This window comes from Silurus meridionalis, chromosome 17 (genome assembly GCF_014805685.1).
Source record: "Silurus meridionalis isolate SWU-2019-XX chromosome 17, ASM1480568v1, whole genome shotgun sequence".
NCBI lineage: Eukaryota > Metazoa > Chordata > Actinopteri > Siluriformes > Siluridae > Silurus > Silurus meridionalis.
In genome coordinates this window covers 14,693,338-14,715,048 of record NC_060900.1, presented here as the reverse complement: position 1 = coordinate 14,715,048, position 21,711 = coordinate 14,693,338, and the positions used below count along the sequence as shown (strand labels likewise).

The 21,711-nt window shown below is 38.7% G+C and overlaps 1 protein-coding gene across 1 annotated transcript in view; it reads right to left on the bottom strand.

The window, feature by feature from the left end:
- Positions 1-6,913: 6,913 nt before the first annotated feature.
- The window catches only part of ccser1 (coiled-coil serine-rich protein 1), an 85,650-nt gene continuing 70,852 nt past the window's right edge, over positions 6,914-21,711 (bottom strand). The window contains 1 exon segment of the mRNA XM_046872376.1: positions 6,914-7,637. Within this exon segment, the coding sequence (XP_046728332.1) occupies positions 7,209-7,637 (429 nt within the window). The 3' untranslated portion in view covers positions 6,914-7,208.

Genomic DNA, 21,711 nt, shown 5'->3' with positions numbered 1-21,711 from the left:
GACATGGATTCAGAAAAGAATAACCAAAGTCCTGAATGGCTCAGCCAGAGTCCAGACCTTAATCCCATTAAAAACCTATGCAATTAACCTAAAAAGCACTGTACACAGGCGATCTCCTCACAAGTTGAAGGAACTTGAACTTTTTTGCCAAGGAGAGAGGACAGGAGGACAAAAGAGGACAAAATTCCAAAGTCCAGATGTGTGAAATTAATAGAGACTTACTCACTGTAATAAAGGGGAAAAAAGTGCTTCCACAAAGTATTAGTTAGGAGGGTGTTCAAACTTATGCAATCATGGTTATGCAATCAGGTTTTTTTTTTTATATTTGTTTATTTAAAATGTTATTTTAAATTAAAAAAATTATTCAAATTATTCCTTTTTTTATCCCCAGTATTTTTTTAATTACAAAAATGAAAGATTACAAAAAGCATGAAAAATCTGCAATTTTATAGATGGCTGGATGGTTGGATGGCTGGATGGAATGTATATATGATTCTTAGATTCTAGGTGTCTTCTTTAATAATTCACAGCATTGGTCATTGTCCTGATCACTGCTTTTAATCAAGTCAGTATGTTTCAAACTCTTTCCACCACTTTCTACAACCACTATATAATCATCTCACCAGTTTTGCTCACCAATGTTTCTACTCACCAATATTAGCATCAACACTCACCAGCTTCAGGCATTATGTTCCTGTATGGGATGTCTATCACAGAAACCCCCTCACAGGAACATGCTTTCGGAGGATTGCCAGAATGTCTGTCACTCAACCTAAGTGGGTGGTATCAGGATTTAGCATTGGTGGTGTCTGGTTGTTCAGTGTTCCTCCGTAATATATGCGTTCCACGAAGGAACAGTAACAGTAAAAGAGATTACAGTAATAAAACATAAGCTCAATAAGGGACAATGTGAGATATGAACAAAAATACCTGTAATCAATAACAAATTGCTGTAGTATAAAAGGAATTTATATTTCAGGAAGTGCTGTTATAGAAAAAGAACTGTAAGAATAATTTGTTGTGCCTGCTGGCATCATACCACAATGTCCTTTTTTATTTTCCTATAACAGCATGCCCTGAAGAAAGTAGTGTAAAATTATACAACAATATATGGCCAGATATCTGCGCAAGCATGACCTTCAAATTATAAATACTTGTTCAACATTCAATTCCAGATTCTAGTCCCCTGTTTGCTGTTATAATTACCACTCTGATGATGTGATTGTTGTGATTTAGATACAACATTCAGACACAAGAACATTAATAAGGTCTTTATTCTTTCTTTTATATATTTGCATTTCTTTTTCTTTGCTGCTGTAACAGAGATATTTCCCCATTGTGTGGCGAATAAAGTCGTCAAGTTGTCGGGTCTCGTCGTGTCTCGTCTCGTCTTGTGGTCAGGCACTGGAGAACTGAAGCTCAGTCAGCTTTCCAGTTAATTCCAAAAGTGTTCAGTGGGTTTTCGGTAAGGGCTGTGTGCAGGCCAGCAAAGATCTTCCACACAGACCTTGGCAAACCATGTGGTTTTCATTAAACTGGAATTGTGCACAGGGGCATTGTCATGATCGAATGGATTTGGGGGCTTCAAGTTCCAAAGAAGGGAATTGTAATGCTACAAACACAAATACAATGTTGTAGATGACTGTACAAGTGTGAAGAAGACTCCTATGGGTATGATAAAAACTAGTGTATCAGATAAATGCGTCAAACATATTGCTAAATCTGGCTTGAAACTATAGGGTGAAAAAAATAAACAACCTGAATGCGTTCTGTGAAATCAACTTTACACTGCAAGTTTATTTATTCAATAACTTGTCAGGGTCATTTCGGGTCTGGAGCCTCTACCGGGACCACAGAGTGTGAGGATGGTGTACACCCTGGAATGACACCAGTCTATCTAAGTTTGTGTTTTTTACTGATTAGTTAATTAATAAGCAACATGAACACTCTTTCCTACAGTTAGACTTGGCACCGATGATCGATCCACCTAGCATCCAAGACCCGATGCCTTCATTATCGGTTCATATTCGGAAGCGGCTCCATTCCCTGCAGAGCGCTACCACAGTGATTTCCTCTCTACGGCTTGCTCAAAGCTGCCTCTGGCCCCCTTTTAGTCTGCAAACTCGTTAAAAGGATGAATAAGAGAGAACCCGAACTGCTGAAGGGCAGAAGAATGGATACTGAGAGGGAAAAACGTTGCTCTGAGCCATAAAACCGAATGCAATAAATTATCAGCAACGCAATAAGTGAATGCCGGGAGACATTTAAAAGAAAAGGAAAAAAAGCGTACAACCATCTTTTTCAGCAGCAAGAAAAAAAAATGCTAAAGCAAACTGGGAAAAAGGATCCAATTTCGGCAGGTTCAAGCTATCGACCGAAATGTCATGTTTTTTCCGTATGGTCCTTATACAGTTTACTTACAAGGAAGAGGACTCAGAGTAATATTTAGCAAACGGCTGCAGGGAAAGCAGGTGAAACATTACCACTCTGTATTTCTACACTTCTATAAAATAAATTTAGAAGGAAATACAGGGATCACTTTTTTGTGTTATTTGGCATCAACTTTCTCACATTCCGCCAGAGGACAAATAAAAATATCTGCTCAGGGATCAGAAGCTCTGATCTTTGTGCCATCAACGATTCTGTGAAAGAGAAAAGCAAAGTTTGTGGCCCATTACCAGCTAATCAACCAGCACAAGACGCATTTCTATTTGCCTGGCAAATTTTAAGGAAGTTCTTCCTTTTGCTTTCAGAAATCTGGCATTGAGAGTTCCTAGCCTAGACTGCGTGTACCCAAGTGCTTGCGCATAAGGGTGGAACTGAAGGTAAGACATTTGTGTGGATTCTGAATTTAAATATCTGTAGTTTTCTGCAATCGTCTGATAATTCTCAGGGCAGCATGGTGGTAAGATCATTGTTCAATGCTGAGCTCAGGTTACTGTCAATGCAGAGTCATATCTTTACATCTTCTCCTGATGTCCATGTGGGTTTCTTCAAAATCTTTTCAGTTTCCAAAAACACACCAGTACGTGGCTTGGCTACTAGTGAATGCAGCTCATTGATGGACAATTTATTCCAGTTGTATTCCCACCATGTGCCAAGTGTTTTTTGAATGATCGTGACCTTCACCAGAATATACAGAAATTTTACTCTGAATTTGCTGATGGTTGAAGGTTATTAAAATCAAAGGAGTGCCAATTAGCTCAATGCAAATAGCAGGTAGATACAGTATGATCACATATTTCCCTAAAAAAAACTCTCCAAAAACAGCAATGGAAAGCAAATAGGCAATTAAATAACTTGACATTGACAAATTATCCAAAAAATATTATTTACATTTGTAAATATCAGACAGCTCAACAAGAAGAAGGGAAGAAGGGGCTTAGTCAGGGAGGTGACCAAGAACCCAATGGTTACTCTGAAAGCGCTCCAGCTCCTGGCCAAAACCATCACTACAGTGAAGCATGGTGGTGGCAGCATCATGCTGTGGGTATGTTTTTCATTGGGAGACTACTACGTACATGTGATTTTTTTTCTTTTTAATACATTTGCAAAGACTTCAAACAAACTTCTTTTACGTCACCATTAAAGGGTTTTGTTTGTAGAATTAACAAAATGTGGAAAAAGTGAATTGAAAGTGAAATACCTTCCGGATGCATTGCACCAATTCCAGAATGAATAGACTGCACACAGAAAACTATAACATTATTCAATTTCTATGTGAAGTAAACCTGATTGAGATTGAAGCAAATATACCTTGAAACAAACATACGTTTAATAATGTTATATTTGGTTTACTTACTACCACTCTATAATAATTCCTTAGTATCTATCTCTGTGTGTAAGTTTATAACTTTTATATTTAGCATTTTTATAACATGTTTTATATCCTTTGGTCAGTGTAATAAGTCTTAATGTGCTATTCATTTAACTCTACTATCTAACTTAATTGCATAATAGAGAATATTATATAGCTTTGACTAGATGCAAGATATTTTTTGCTATGTTAAGTCAATGTTAAGCTGTTTATTTGATTGATATTAATCTATTAAAAAAAGAACCATTTTTAAATTGTGGTTGCTGTGAGTTTGAATTAAGTTCGCCTACATCCGAGTGAATAAATGCACATTTGTCTTCCCTTTAAGAAATTAACAGATTGTATTATCACTCAGTACCTTTTGCTGCACGTGTGTAATGATTCCTGCAGAAAAATAATTAGTGGTAATAAAACTCCATTTACATCCATGTCCACTGAAGAACATTCAAATAATAATAAGGCAAATTGTAAAGTGTTCACTGAAATGCATTTATTCTTACTGAAATTTATATATATATATATATATATATATATATATATATATATATATATATATATATATATATATATATATATATATATATATATAGTACAGACCAAAAGTTTGGACACACCTTTTCATTCAAAGAGTTTTCTTTATTTTCATGACTATGAAAATTGTAGAGTCACACTGAAGGCATCAAGGGCTATTTGACCAAGAAGGAGAGTGATGGGGTGCTGCGCCAGATGACCTGGCCTCCACAGTCACCGGACCCGAACCCAGTCGAGATGGTTTAGGGGTGAGCTGGACCGCAGAGTGAAGGCAAAAGGGCCAACAAGTGCCAAGCATCTCTCGGGGAACTCCTTCAAGACTGTTGGAAGACCATTTCAGGTGACTACCTCTTGAAGCTCATCAAGAGAATGCCAAGAGTGTGCAAAGCAGTAATCAAAGCAAAAGGTGGCTACTTTGAAGAACCTAGAATATGACATTTTTCAGTTGTTTCACACTTTTTTGTTATGTATATAATACAATATATAATTCCACATGTGTTAATTCATAGTTTTGATGCCTTCAGTGTGAATCTACAATTTTCATAGTCATGAAAATACAGAAAACTCTTTGAATGAGAAGGTGTGTCCAAACTTTTGGTCTGTACTGTATATATATATATATATATATATATATATATATATATATATATATATATATATATATATACACACATACACACAATCAGTATATCATAACATTATTGTGAAAATCAGGAAGTACAGGAAGATATTCTATGAAATTCTCAGCGCTTGATCATGGTTTAAAATCACTTCTTCAGTGTTTTTTTTTTTTTTTTAATGAACCCTGTACATCTTGGAAAATACATAATTTACAGATCATTTCTGATCATGAATCATAATAAATTTGAGAGCATCCTTTATGAGGATACCAGTTCTCAAAGTTCCACATATAAAATAAGACCTTCGAGTGATAGATCACAACAATGCACATAATAAATAAGGCGCAAAATAAATACCTAAGCTAGTTGTCTTAGTGTCCGTTCAGATGTGTTTCGTACGTACAGTCTCATGAACGATTTTCTTTCCATCGACGGTTTATCAAGTGCCATTTATTCTGCTCATCTCCCTCGTACTCGCTGATTAATTACCCGTGCGTTTGACTTCGTGGCATTTACCTTGAAATGTTTTATGCTGATTAACAGCTGAAGGGAAAACCGTTGAGTAACAGGTAGATGAAAGCTGCTTCACTCTTCAAACATGTACTGAGTTCGAGTTCTGTCGTTGCAGCGTCGCTGAAATCGACCGTTCAAAAGCGATGCAGGGCTCATTCTTGCAAGGTCATTCTTAAATCATGTAAAGAGCATGTTTCAGTTTCACAGGGGGACAATATTGAGATCACAGCAAGGTGATGGTGAGAGTATGTTAAACCTCGTTTTCTCTCTCAGAGCTGTACAAGTAGGGCTGAGAGAGAGAGGGAGAGAGGGAGAGAGATAGAGAACGCTGGCGCTCCCAGTAGAATGCTGTAAGTGGAGCAGCAGACCTCCGGGAGCAGACCTGCTGGATAAAGAGAAGTGAGTTTCTTCAGGGTTTCCTTCCCCTCTGAATGCCCTTCGATGCTCATTGGTCTGAAGTGCAAAGTTGTCCCAACATCGGACAAAAAAATTATATTATATATATATATATATATATATATATATATATATATATATATATATATATATATATATATATATAGTTAAAAACCAAGCTCCATGTACCGATATAATTATATATATATATATATATATATATATATATATATATATATATATATATATATATATATATATATATATATTTTTTTTTTTTACATTATCCAAGTCAATAAAAAAAAAATAAAAAATCAAACAGCTCTTATGCACCATTTTCTGAAGTTTAGTGTGCTTCGAATATTATAAATAGGACGATTGCTCGTTTAGGAGTTGACTGTTTTCAAATGCTGGGCAAGACAGTTGTGTCTGAGTGTCATGTGAGTCGAGCGTAAAAAGGAGCTCACCTGGAGTCTATTTATAGAGAGGCAGTGGTGATCACAAGAAGCTGTCACTGCTTCCTATTCAAATACTGCAAGAGCTATTTCTATGTACAAAAAGGCTCGGGTTGGATTTATGTAAATAAAAAAAATAAAAAAATAAAAATAGCAAAGGAGCATGCAATTAGTAAAGGTTAATGAGTGTTAGAATAATTCCCAGCTAGCAGCTTCAAATCCCTCATAGGATGAGTTTGCAACATGTGCATGGGCCACATTCGTTGGTGCAAAACAATGCTGGTGGGGTAAATTACTACTGTGTACATTCCATACACACAACAGACATTAAGCACAGCTGCATGTGATATAAGACACAAGTGCTTGTCTTTCACTTCTACTGAGTCTGCTTTGTTCATTTAAACGCTCACCCTTCATTTCTCTTTCCTGATCAGCCGAGGTAAATGGAGATGCCAAGCTAAAATACACAGAGAGAGATTATCACTGGTACCACTATTACACAGATAAAAAAAAAAACTAAAAAAAACCAACAAAAAACTAATTACAAATATAAAATTGAAGAAATGCAGAACTGCTCTGCCTTGTCAGTTTTTTCAATATATTTTTTTTTGCAGTAAGCAGTGGGTGAATGAACTGATATCAGACCCACTCCTCTGCCATACTGGCCTTGTCACACAGCTGCGTAATGGACTCTACTAGTGGAGATCAAGCAGGGTCACCAGAGGATTGATGGCATTTTTAAGATAGCTGCAGAAGCTAGATTGGGGCTCCATCCAAACCATACAGAGGTCAAACAGCTGCTGAGGCAGAAGGATTGATGATTAGTGCAGAAGTCTAATTTAAAGTGTGTGTTTGTAGGTGTGGGTGTGTGTGTTTTCAAGCATCCTGCTGGCCCAGTGCCTGCAACTCGGTTGTATAGAGCGAGTGCTGGAGGAAGACATTCTTGCGGCTGTACATGTGCAGAGAGAGCGGCCCGCGTGGTGGTTGGCCCAGACGCCCGCTGAATGATGAGTGTGGCCTTGGCATGGCGAGTCTCTCGCTGTCTGAGGAGAGGCTGCAAGAGCTTCCACTCACAACGGCACGAGGTATCTGAGAGGGACCCAAATGCTCGAGCTTCCGTGGTGTAGTCGCCTCAGAAGACGACGAGTATATTTGTTCAGCTCTCCTCTGGACTGCAGCAGGATCTCGAGCACTCATCCCTCCACTATAGCGCTCTTCTCCCCAGCTGGACAGTCGTGCTGATCTTCGCTCCCTTGGAAGACTGCTGCTACAGCTGTTACCTATGGCTCGACTCAGATGGACAGGCTGTTCACAGAGAGGGAGAAAAAGAAATCAGGATCAGTTTTGTTTTTTATTCGTTCTTCAAACAACATTTAAAAAGTCAAAGAAAAAACTACAATGACGATGCATGTGGCTTGTAGATGCTAGCAAAACATTATGCTTCCTAACTAATTAGAAAAGGGTGTCAAAGTTGTGAACGGGAAGTGTTTTTTTGCTCATGGTTTGATTTGAACGAACAGCCCAACGAAACAGAGGGAAAAAAGAGACAGAGAGAGAGAGAGAGAGAGAGAGAGAGAGAGAGAGAGAGAGAGAGAGAGAGAGAGCGCAAATTAGACCATTAATTCAATGTCATCTCGATCAAACTCGCTCAGGCTCTGGAGGCTCTTCAGTTGTTTTCTGACTAACCAGAGCCTCTTTGTGGAAGAGCTAGCTAGTGTGTGTGCCGTGGATGTAGCACAATAAAAAAAAAAATGCCACCTGTTCATTTTTTCCCCTACAAAAGCAAAGCCTTGCTTGCATATCCACAGCCCATTACTTATGATGCTAATGAGTATAGCACCTATAAACGAAGCCATTAGCTTAAGGCTTCAATGTTTTGACTAAATACCACTCACAACTCGGAGTGTAATCCCAGCTGAGTTTACGGTGCAAACGCAATGAAATAAACTGTGATGAGTGCAAATTTGACTGTTCCCCTGGGTCGAGAGAGCACTGATTAAACGTGATGTTACTTAACTAATGTGAAAATCAGAAAGTTGTCAAGTGAAAGGCAAGGGTGCAAAAAAAAAAAAAAAAAAAAAAGGAAATGTCTACAGTTTGCTAGAAATCTGGACAGCTTTTATGCACAGCATGAAAAGAAGACGCAGGTGTGTGTACGGGCCAAGACATGCGTTTTGTCAAATATCAGAAGGAAAGGCAGAGGTCAACAGAGTGGTGTGGATGTGGACTGAGTTTCAGTTTACTCCTTTTCATCTCCTTCTCAAGTACATGCCTCCACAAGCATTCAGTCTCTGAAAAGCAGGGACATAAAAGCATCTGAGATAGTGACAGAACAGTTCGGTGCTTTGGAAGTAGGCCAGAAACCTGCACACACACCCACCCCCACCCCCACCCCCACACATGCACCTCCTCAGTACACCTGCAGAGTCATGATGTTCAAACCAGGAGACTGGAGTAAATCACTGCGATTTAACAGCCTAATCCATTTGTGTCTTTATTAGCCTGTAATAAAAACCAGTCTGGTGATAATTGTGCGCTTCTGCTAAAAGCTCCTCAGGCTGATTACACCCACTGGACAGGCAGAAGAACAGAAGTTGTTCATCACACTATAAAGTGCATATACACATGCTTATAAAATGCAGCGCTCGACACACAAACCAGCGCTTACAGCAGCGAAAAAGGAACAAACCGTTTCCAGGCGAATGGATGATTATCGACCTCTCTTGTAAACTGGGATTAATACATGATCAGTAACTGGACACTGGATATCAATCCTTTGTGTTATTCCTATAAATGCTAATTCAGTGAATACACTATATTGCCAAAAGTATTGGGTCACCTGACCTTTTCTGCTATATGTGGTTCTTTTCCAAACTGTTACCACAAAGCTGGAGGCACTCAATTTTACAGGACATCTTTATATGCGCAATAATAAAGTTTAAAATGTTTTAACTTGGAAATCCAAACCTGTTCCAGCATGTTGATGCCCCTGTGCACAAAGTGAGCTTATAAGTTAACCTGCTTTGATGTGGACGGTCTTCAGGTGCCTGCTATAGAGCTCTGATCTCATCCCTACTGAACACCTTTGGGATATATTGGAACGCTGACTGCACCCCAGGCCTCCTCACCTACATCAGTACCTGCCCTTTGTAATATCCTTGTGGCTGATGAACATAAATATCCATGAACACCCTCCAAAATCACATACCGTACTTATGACCAGGTGACCCAATACTTTTGACAATAAAGTGTATATCAGAACACAGGGCCAGCAATACAACTACCTTTTACTGCCATGTTAAAAAAACTAAAAAAAATCTAAGATTATGAGAATAAAAGTCATAGCAATACGAAAAAAAAAAGTAATATTTTGATGATAAAATCTGAATTACAAGAATATAGTTGCAATATTTTAAGAATAGTCAAAATTTGAAGAGAATAAAGTCAGAATTACAAGAATAAAATCGTAGCAATACGAGAATAAATTCAGAAGATTTTGAGAATCAAGTCAAATTGCTGACAATTAAGTTGCAATTTTTTGAGAATAAGGTCAAAATTACGAAAAAAAAGTAAGAAGATTTAATCAGAAGTACACAGAGCTCAAATATGCTGCCACTTTGGGGAGCACTCGTCTTTACAAACAGCCAGTGAACAGATTTAAATTTGTCTTTTGCTGCACCATGAATTTCTGTCAAAGAGAATATCAGAACTCCACAAACACCACTTTATGTGGATCCCCAGATCCATTTAATGCATTTTCTTAAAATATTACTATTTTAATCTTATACTGCTACTACTTTATTCTCAAAATATTTCGAGTTTATTCTCGTAATTTTGACTTTATTTACAAAATGTTTTAATTTTATTTTTGTACTGCCACGACATTATGTATATATATACACATACACAGTGGAACCTCGATACTTGCAACCTCGATAGTTCTCGACTTCTCATTTGGAACCGGACTAAGTGTAACTCGCGGAAAATCTGATAGGTACTAAGAAGCTGGTGTTGGATCTGTGAGGACCGCAAATGTTGAGCTATTTTATGAGTTGCTCAGTAGCTCCTAGTTTTATAATAACATATAGACTGTAGAAGACTGTAGAAAGAACATTACTTATAATCACACACTCCAGTGCTCATGTTAGTTCTCTCTCTCCAGTGTTCTGTATTGTTTAAAGATTTATAATCACACTCTTGATATCATCCAAATGAGGATGAGTTCCTCTTTTGAGTCTGGTTCCTCTCAAGGTTTCTTCCTCATAACATCTAAGGAGTTTTTCCATGTCGCCGGGAGTTGCCATGGCTGCTCATCAGGAATAAATGCACACCATTCACCTTGACTGTTGATTTCTGTAAAGCTGCTTTGAGACAATGTCTGTTGTGAAAAGCGCTACAGAAATAAACTTGACTTGACGTGACTAGTTCACGAGAAGCTGCGAGTGGCTCAAAAGTTCGGAGTAACATTTCAAGTTTGTTCGTACTAATAAATTACATAAAAATGTTAAAACAGTATTTTATTATTGCATTATTAATGTAAAGTTGTAAATAAAACATTCATGACAAGTAATTCACAATTTTTGTAGAGTTTACAGTATGAAAAATTCCCCTTGAAAAAAGAACCATCAAAAGTAAAGTGTCAAAACCTCACGATTTTTTGTTACTCACGAGGGGTCATAGAATGTAACCCTGCGAATATCGAGGTTGCACTGTGTGTGTGTGTATATACACACACACACATATATACATACATATTTTATATATATCTAAAATATATATATATATATATATATATATATATATATATATATATATATATATATATATATATATATATATATACACACACACACACACACACATTAGTACAGTGAGTACTAATTGATGCTGGGATGCTTAACCTTCTAAGTAGTAACCTAGAGCATATCCAATGAGCCATCACTGCTTCAAAGAGGCTGCAGAAGCAGAACGAGAAACCTCCCACTGTCAGGTCTTAGTGACGACAGTCACACAGAAGAGTGTGCTATTTTCTGGCCCTCCTGGAATAAGGCAGTGCTTAAAATGATAAATGCTCTTTCATCAGTGTTTTCACTGAGACAAGTAGGAAATAAAGCCATTAGCTCCTGTTTGGAGCACAGTAGCCACCTATCTTTTATCACTGTCCCCAAATGTCAGGGGCAGAATAGACGTGCGCTCAGGCAGCATGGAGGGAAGAGACACGGTGTGCCTGAGGCTGCCGCAGAGCTAGACGTCTAACGCTGTGAACGCGGCGGCATCTTCAGATGATAGAAGAGCTGACAGAGAGAAGGAGAGAGTACGGAAAATCCCCACAGGCTAAGTTGTGCACTCAAAGACCTTACAATCATATGCTCAGGCCAAAGGCCGCTTTTTAACCTGCCACTGCACACAAGGACAAATAGACTGTGTCTGCCACAGGGACACCGTTTGTATTGGGTGGAAGTCAAGATTTCAGTTACTCTTTATGATTCTTTCTGCTTTAAACCAGTGTCAGTGACTGAAAACACGTTTGCCTTGTTAGCCTCTTGAGGACTTCTGAGTGGTGTAATTAATAACCCAGCTAATCAATGCTTTTGGCTACAGACAATCGGCCAAATGTTCCATCGCTTTAACAAGTAGCTGAGTCACTGTAACCTTCTTGTCAACTTGAACTAGTTCGGCCAATCTCCTCTTATTTCTCTCATTAGCAAGGGTAAAGGGTTTTTGCTTGTAAAACTACCACTTGCTGAAGGTTTTCTTGTTCCCGGAGATCAGGGATAAGAGTTTCTAAAATACTCTTTAAAAAAAAAAAAAAAATACATGCCTGGAAAACACAACCTTTCCACGATCACTGAGATCAAATTTGTCCTAGCATTGATTTATTCTGGTCAGCCTCTCAGTTCCCTATCCAAGAAACGATGGGAGTAAAGTGGAAATACCTGGATACACATACACACAATTGCACCGTCACACCCTGAGCACACTTACCAGCCTGTTTTATGAGGTTTCTAGAAACGAAAAAAAAGGCATATAACACTGACGTTAACTCAAGCACATGACTGAACCAGAGATGCTGAAGCTGAGAGGTAACCACGTTATCAGCTGCACCATCGTGCCAGATAGGAGAACAGATGCTCTTTTATTTTTTTTTCAGTGCATATCAGACTAATGCAGTGCAGTCGTGTGTGTGTTAGATTGCTATTTCCAACCCTTTTTTACTGCCTTTTTCCAAATATCTAAAAGCAGCTATTAATATATAAATCTCAAGATCTGTATGTGTTACACAGTTGATCTTACATAAAAAAATACAAGCAGGCTAAATAAGGATGTACATGAATATATATGAATTTCCCATTTTAGCTTCTCCCCAAACACGTAACTGCAGCAAAACCTGTAACTCAGGTTTGTTGATTAGTGGTGTGTCTTTTATCCCAGAGATCCCTCACGTCTGTTACCTTTTGGCTTTCCATCTTAGTTATGTTGCTAGAGCTTGTCTTGCCCTACTTGCACAGTGTCCTTAAACAATTGAATATGCATAACAATCCTTATTTCTCCCTCTCCCCCTTTTCTTCTCTTCAGATCTGCCTGATTCAACCAGACAACTACCGCTGGATAGAGTTCTCTTTAAAAAGAGACACTCTGTGCAGCTAAGGATGGTTCCACATCAACAAACTAAAGATCCTTGAAGTTACTGAGCAACTCATTTGGACTGTAATTAACATCAACAGTCTACTACAATGGCTCAGCACCACAGTTTGCATGAAGAGTTCTGCGTTTAAGCTCCTATCACCAAACAGCACACCTCAACAATCATTTAAATGGAATGAATGGATATTCTGTGTCATTCAGATGAGGATGAGTTCCCTTTTGAGTCTGGTTCCTCTCAAAACTTCATCATCATACCATCTCAGGGAGTTTTTTCCTTGCCACAGTCGGCAATGGCTCGCTCAATAGGGATACACTTACAATTATAAGAAACAAACTTCATAAACACCCTTTTATACAACTGTATAACCGTTTTATCTCTGTTAAGCTGCTTTGAGACAACGTCCATCGCTTTGAGACAATGTCCATTGTTAAAAGTGCTTGACAAATCCAAATAAATTGAATTGAATTGAATTAAATGTGCAAAAGGTGGCCCAGAAGATCTCAGGAGTGCATTTGATTCAATTCTTGCTAATATTCGGACTAATGATTTGCTATTCAGACCATTTAAAGCTTGATATTTTGCCATTTTGGGCTTGCCCTATTTTTATTTTTGGCCCCACGAGTGTGTGATTGTATTCTAGCACTTAAATTAGCACTTTCCAACACTTAAATTACCACTTTCCAAGTTTGCTGTGTAAAAAAATCAAGAGTTGTAGTCTGATAGATCTTAAGTTTGTAATCTAGCACACTAGTGTAGAGACTCGAAGCAATTTTGTACGTCGCTCTAGACAAGGGCATCTGCTAAAAGGCGCAAAAGTAAATGTAAATTGTGTGTTGAGATAAACAGTCTTGATATCACTTTGGTAACAAGCAGCTATTTTTGTGCCCTCTGAAATTAGACCTCTGCTTTGTGGTATTTTAAATAGGCACTGCCAACGGAAAACAATATAAATATTCTTGTTTTATTTCGAAAGGACACGTAACGATAGCTCAAATCGGCCTAACCTTTTCACGGAGGCCCTGCATAAACAGTTGCCTTTATTAGTCATACCTTGAATTATATCTCATTTCAACGCCGGGGTCACTGCAGGTCTCTGCCAATGCAATTTTCACTCTTTCTGGAGCATCTAAATGTATCTCACCAGGTATATCTCACCAGTTTTTTTTTTTTTTTGTGTGTGTGTGTAGAATGTTCATGAACCTTCTGGTAAAGTCAGTGGTGCATCTGAAAATGAACAACATCCCGACACATTACGACACTGTGCTACAGCGCAGGAAGAGTACAAAGAGCTGTGAGGGTGGGAAGCAAGTTAAATGGCAAAGAGATCAAAGAGACACTCGAGTGTTAAAACTCAAAGAAGCATAAAAGTAAAGCAATGGGAGAATAACAATAGGACGACAACAATGTGTGTATGTGTGTGTCAGAGGCGTTACACCCGTCACAGTATGTTGCATAATAAATGTGTATTTAGACACTTAAAGTAAAGTTCTTCGGGGACTCTTTTAATGATACATCGGATAATTGAAAGGTTTTAAAAATGTATTATGCTTGGAACAGTTTTATGATGAAGAATCTGGTACAAAAAAAAGCTACAATTCCATAAACATCAGCTTTCAGGCTTTCGGTGAGCTCCGTTTCAATAGTATGTACCAATATGGTGCAGATCCATGGCATGATCATCAAAATCCCAATTCATATCCATGTTGTATTAGTACTAAATGTAAAAAGGTGCAAGAGCAGGGGTGATGGTGCGAGTACTTCTACAAGGCACTGTATAAGGATGGAATGACAAAAAATGAATTTCTGCCAGGCTTGTTGTTCCTTGTGACCTGATGGTGCTTTGATTTAAAAATGCAGCGTAGAAGAGTGAACATCAAAGCCCTTCCTCCTCCTACTGCCTTCCTCAAATAGCCATCAGCTTTGTGTGGAAGATAAGGTGCTTTACAGTGTTCTCTCTGACAGGACAGGCGCTGGATAGACAATAGGGGATATGTATATCAAAAAGAAAAAGGAGAGAGATGCAGATAAAAGCACTAGAAATTGAGTTTCTATCACACATCGTGGCAGATGTCTTCCTGGGCTGATGAAGGCTGTTTTAGAGACTGTCAGCTCCACCATGGTTGAGGAAAGTGTGTTCTAAGGATCATGTCACGAAAAAATGGATTTTACAAGCAGAAATGACAAAAGAAACGGCAGCACCCTAAATAAACAATTGCTGTGTTTTTGTTTTTTTTTTAAATGCCAACAGGCATAGCTATTGCAGATGGAGCTTTTTCTGTGACAAGTGCAGCAACACAAAATAAGCCAAGCTGCTGGACAGCATTCAGAGATGCACGTGCTATCAGCAACCTGGCACACCTGATAATTTGCCGGCAGAGGTAGAACATGAAACACAGAGCCAAATGCTTGAGTGCCCTCAGGCTGTGATGTTCATGTAGCTCGGTTCAGCTCGCTTCCATTTACTTGGGTACGGAGAGCAGAGAAGAGCAGGCCCCCTCTCACAGCTGTTAATTATTGCACCAGGCTGAAATTAGCGTGATGACCAGGCTACAGGCGTTTGCGTCAGGTGGGAAAAAAAAATAAAATAAATAAAAGATTTACCGGCCTGCATATCTTTCTCTGTGACCCGCTGTGCGGTGTCAAATGCCCTTCCAGACCAGGCCTAGTGTCAACAACTGGAGCAGCACTCGTTTACTGAGTCAACACCACGAAGGAGGCAATGCATTTCTAAGAGCGGCCTGGCGCTAAGCTGCAAAGAAACGTTTTCCTAAAGTCAAGGTTTGCAGAAGAGATTTCTGCAATGAATTTTTAATAGGGCAATTAAGCACTTGAATTATTAAAGCGTTCACGGACACAAAACATCAACTGTTCATAGTCTTACGTTTATTAAGTTGGGATTGACACAGTGCTGCAGCGAATACAGTGGCCACCTCACAACTCCTGTGTGGCTGGTTGGATCCTGAGCTCAAGCTACTGTCTATGCAGACCTTTACGTTATGTCCTCCTGGTGTCCATTTGGGTTTCTTTTGGGTTCTCCGGTTTCTCACCACCTCTTGAAAATATGAGAATAGGTCGATTGTTTCACACCTAGTATTTCCAAAATAGGCTCCAGATCAATCAAGGTGATTATTTTTTTATTTCATATTGTGGCTTTAGACTAGGTTTAAAATCACAGCTGTGCATCTGTCCTTTGGATGGTCAAGTCATAGGAGAGGCTCTGCTGTCAGAATCTCAGCCAAGCTTTTCTTTCTTTTTTTTTTAGAGCACTGGAGGGCTTGCCTAGTTTATCGCAACTCATTTTTCATACCAGTGCAACCTCAAGAGAGACCTTCTTTCTTTAGCACTTGCTACCAGGCCATTTGGGCCAATACAATACGTGTAGTGATGTGTTTTTTTTGTTTTGTTTTTTAATCCAAGCATATGCTCATTTCAGTGTCTATGGACACAGCAAACGTCTTATTTTTAGAATGTTTCAATAACGAGGTGACAACTGGTTAAGGTCTTCTATTAGTCAGAATTAGCGTGTATTATTCAGCAAGCTTCTGCAGTGATTCTCATTCTGCACTTGTTGACCATGCAATAAAGCACAAGGAAACACAAAAGGAGGATGAGGTGAACGGTGTGTCCATCACTAGGCCCTTGAGTGTAGTTGTTACGTGTCATGTGGCTGTGAGCAATGGTGCGAGTGAAAAGAAAAAAAAAAAAGGTCGGCTGTACTGATGCCTAGCGCACATCTTCCTCACTTTAGGGAATTTCAAGCCAGAGTCTGCCTCTGGTACACACGTCAATCTCCGTCCACATAAGCCCATATTAATTACAAGTACTTTAGATAGTGACAGCCCTATTGAGAAGCGTGGAAAAAGTGAAGGCAAAAATAAAAAGAAGGCAGCAAGAGATTGGTTGCTCATAATCCGGTCGTGGGCGAAGATATGGGACACTTTACCTGCCAGATGAAAGCATTGCTTATATAGATATTAACCATTTCATGTAAACTATGTAACCAAAGCAACACCATTTTAACACTGATATCTACTTTTAAAATTGTTCCTGTTCCTGATTAATAGTAGAACACTGAGTATGTGAATATTTCTTACTAATACTGTCTAAACTATTGTAGCATATAATACTAATTATTATAATGGGCACAGAAAGCACTCCAAATCTAGTGCTTTCCTAAATTTCCCAACTTAGTGACTAGCTGGAAAAAGTAAGACACTATAAGACTTGCTTTTTTATAGCATAGAAACAAAGGTACTCTAAAACCAAACCATCCATACAGAAATCAATCCATTCTTATAATAATTATTATTTCAAAAGTTTTGAAACGGTGTGTCGTTAGATTAATCTTCAAAAATTTCATAAATAATTTAAGGAATAACGCTAAGCAGTAATGGGACAGATTAGTAAACACAATGAATTGAAACAGAGAGCAATACAGAATAAATCAAACCCAAAGTAATTAAGGATATCAACTGATTTGGCATTACTCAACAAGTCATAAACACATAAATAAATAATTACATATTCATATATAGATACATTTGACCTTCGGGCGTGTGTGTGTGTGTGTGTGTGTGTGTGTGTGTGTGTGTGAGTATTGTCAATGCTTCCTGCTGTGAATGAAATCGGAATTTGTCTGTGATGCACATCGCATGAAACCTTTGTGGGTGGTCCGCTCCATCTTGAAAATCTACAGAAAGCCCGAGCTTATCAGATTTCTCGTGCCAAAATTATTCCTGCTTTAAGCCTCAAGGCTATTCAAAATTCGTGGACTTGACAGGAATATTTAATTCATATTCATGCTGTTGCGTTTTCTCCCATTTATGCTGGGATAAAGTGTGTTCGATCAGGTTCCGACTGGCTCTTAGCATCCACAAGATGAAAAATCCAACGTTTTGAAATGTTGTGCAAAAAAAGGAAACGCAGAAGCCAATGTATTGACATGGCATCCGTCTCAGTCTGAATGCGAGCGTACATAGGCGGGCCAAAAATTTACATTTTACCCATGTGCTGCAGCTGCTGCTGCTACAGGTCCCTCTGTAAATTCAGGACTAGAAAAGGGAGGCGAGGAGGATGCTCAGACTGCATCTGTCCTACTTTTGCTTGAGTAATGAACTAAAAATGTCCTGAATCTGTCCACTACTGGGTGAGGAGGGCAGCAGTAAACAGGAGCAAGTCCCTTGGCTGCCACTGCCCATGTGCCACTAAACAGTGATGGATACGCAATCTCATCCCTGAACACTGGTGCACTGAGATATGATGAAATCAACATATACCTATATTTACACGCAGTGGTTAAATGTATTGATTTAACATATTTATGTAACAGCATTATGCACTTTCTGAGTCATCTCATCATAAAGCAAACAAAAGAATCAAATTCTTTTGTTGATTTCGTCAGATAACTGCCCACACTGACCATGAGCAGAAAATGAGTTGTCTGGTTAAAGATGTTTTCTAATCAATTGTTGCATGTTCTATTAATGATTCATTACATTCCCTAATTTAGGATTAAAACCTACTTTAGCCCTTACATTTACTTATTCAATTAAATAAAACAAATGTTCTTTAGTTATAAAACTACTAAACGGTACAAGCGCTTTAACAAAGTCTTTCCGTATCAATTTCAATCTAGAACTCAAGAAAGCTAAGAAACCTTTAACAAATTGGGTTGCCAACAATCCACCTATGCTTATACAGTGCATCCGGAAAGTATTCACAGTGCTTTCCACATTTTGTTATGTAACAGCCTTACTGTATTCCCAAATGGATTCAATCTATTATTTTTCTCAAAATTCTACAAACAATACCCCATAATGACAACATAAAAGAAGTTTTTTGAAATCTTTGCAAATCACATGTACATAAGTAAGTAATTACAGCCTTTGTCATGACGTGCAAAATGGAACTCAGGTGCATCCTGTTTTCACTGATCATCCTTGAGGTGTAATACTTTCCAGATTCACTGTAATTTTTATTCAAATGTACATTTTTAAAAATGAGTATAAGGGCTAAAAGATTTTTATAAGGTTTTTGAAAATCCCATTCTACATAAAGTCCCCCTTTGCTGTTATAGTATCCTTCACACTTCTGGGAAGATGTTCCACTAGATTTTGGAGCGTGCTAGTGGAGATTTATGCTCATTCAACACAAGGGTGTTAGTAAAGTCAGGTACTGATGTAGGGAGAGGAGGCCGATGATCCTAAGAAAGGTGAGAAATCAGCCCAGAACTACACGGGAGGAGCTGGTCAATGACCTGAAAAGAGCTGGGACCACCGTTTCGAAGGTTACTGTTGGTAATACACTAAGAGGTCATGGTTTGAAATCATGCATGGCACGGAAGGTTCCCCTGCTTAAACCAGCACATGTCCAGGCACGTCTTAAGTTTGCCAATGACCATTTGGATGATGCAGAGGAGTCACGGGAGAAAGTCATGTGGTCAGATGAGAGCAAAATAGAACTTTTGGGTCATAATTCCACTAAACGTGTTTGGAGGAAGAAGAATGATGAGTACCATCCCAAGAACACCATCCCTACTGTGAAGCATCGGGGTGGTAGCATTATGCTTTGGGGGTGTTTTTCTGCACATGGGACAGGGCGACTGCACTGTATTAAGGAGAGGATGACCGGGGCCATGTATTGCGAGAATTTGGGGAACAACCTCCTTCCCTCAGTTAGAGCATTGAAGATGGGTCGAGGCTGGGTCTTCCAACATGACAATGACCCGAAGCACACAGCCAGGATAACCAAGGAGTGGCTCTGTAAGAAGCATATCAAGGTTCTGGCATGGCCTAGCCAGTCTCCAGACCTAAACCCAATAGAGAATCTTTGGAGGGGGCTCAAACTCCGTGTTTTTCAGCGACAGGCCAGAAACCTGACTGATCTAGAGAAGATCTGTGTGGAGGAGTGGGCCAAAATCCCTCCTGCAGTGTGTGCAAACCTGGTGAAAAACTACAGGAAACGTTTGACCTCTGTAATTGCAAACAAAGGCTACTGTACCAAATATTAACGTTGACTTTCTCAGGTTCAAATACTTATTTGCAAATAAATAGTTTAAAAATCATACATTGTGATTTCTGAATTTTTTTTTTAGATTATGTCTCTCAGTGGACATGCACCTACGATGACAATTTCAGACCCCTCCATGATTTCTAAGTGGGAACTTGCAAAATAGCAGGGTGTTTAAATACTTATTTTCCTCACTGTATACACTTTTCCAAACGCTGTGTAAACTCTCAATGTGCTACAGAACCTCTATAAATCAACCATGTCTATAAAAGTCCAGTCTTTCAGATTTTTTAAATGCCTTCTGGACAAATCTGAACAAACCTAAGTGCTTTAAACCCAAACACATTTTTGCCAGCCATCCGTTTTATTTAACGGTGCATGATTGAAGTTGCTAAGGTGAATAAAACGGCTTAATTTTTTTATGTACAGCAAAGTCCACTAGCATATTAATCACTTTAGTTTCTCCTGAAAAGTTCTATATGTGATGCACTACATTGATAACATAAGGGTTTAGACACCCACATGCCGCTGCCTCACATATATAATACGTGTTCGATTATTAAAGAACTGGCTGACTGAGTCACTGGTACATGATGTTTCAGAAAGTAGCAACTCTGAACTGACCCTGTCAGGGGGGGAAAAAAGATGTCTAAGAGTGCTGTGATCTCTGTCACACCCCTCAGTGCCCCAAGCTTGTCTTTTTCTTTCTCTCTTTCACACACACACACACACACACACACACACACACACACACACACACTTATGCAGCACTCCTCTTCCCCTATCACAATCTTGCTGCAATCTGCAGTCCAGAGGATAATGGAGCTCTAATTAATTTCTAAATCCAGCCTATTCTCAAAGACGAACAACGCTCAAATCTCTCGTTTGATGAATATGCTGATTGCGGCGGTATTCAATTAAGATGTCCCAAAAAAAAAAAAGAACGTCAATATATTCTAGTCAGTAAATCATCGGATGAGCTTTGTTCCAGATCCCCCATATAACCCTAACCCCGCCCCCCAACCCACCTAATGTCAGTCAGACCTAATGAGTTCATGATTTGTATGATGCTATAAATACCTTGATGTAATTGAAGAACTCGAAAAGTAAAGAAATCCAATTATTTTCTGCAATTGTTAGCGTGGACAAAACAAACCAGGAAATAACCCAGGGCCCTTAATGGAACCAATTTAAATTGATTGTTCAGGGTTTCAGGTACAGTCATAGCTGTAAGTAAAAGGAATCTTTGGCACAAGGGCCCTTTTCAGAACACTAGATAAAATGGACTTTACTCCATCCAACCTGAACAGGGAGAGACAACTACATTTATCTCAATCAAAATAAACACCTGCCTCTATGGATGGCGTGCTTTCAACTCTGCAATGGTGTACACTATTTGAACAATTTCTAGCCTTCTCTCTCCCAACCTAACAAATCCACAACACCACAGTCTGGTCAAAATATAAAATGGGGAAGATTGAGTAAGTGTGTATCTTTGTGACAACTGCCTTGTAAAAGACAGGGATCACAGCATCCTAGCAAAAAAAAAAAAGAGAAAAGTGTGGTCTATAAGTCACTGCCAGTTTGGATTGTGAATTTGGAAATGCACATTCTTTACTGTAGTAATTCTCAAATTATTACAAGGTGAAAGGGAAAATAATGGCTTTTTATTACCATAGACAAAAATAATTAAGAATGAATAAAGGAATTCGTTTGAAGATTTAA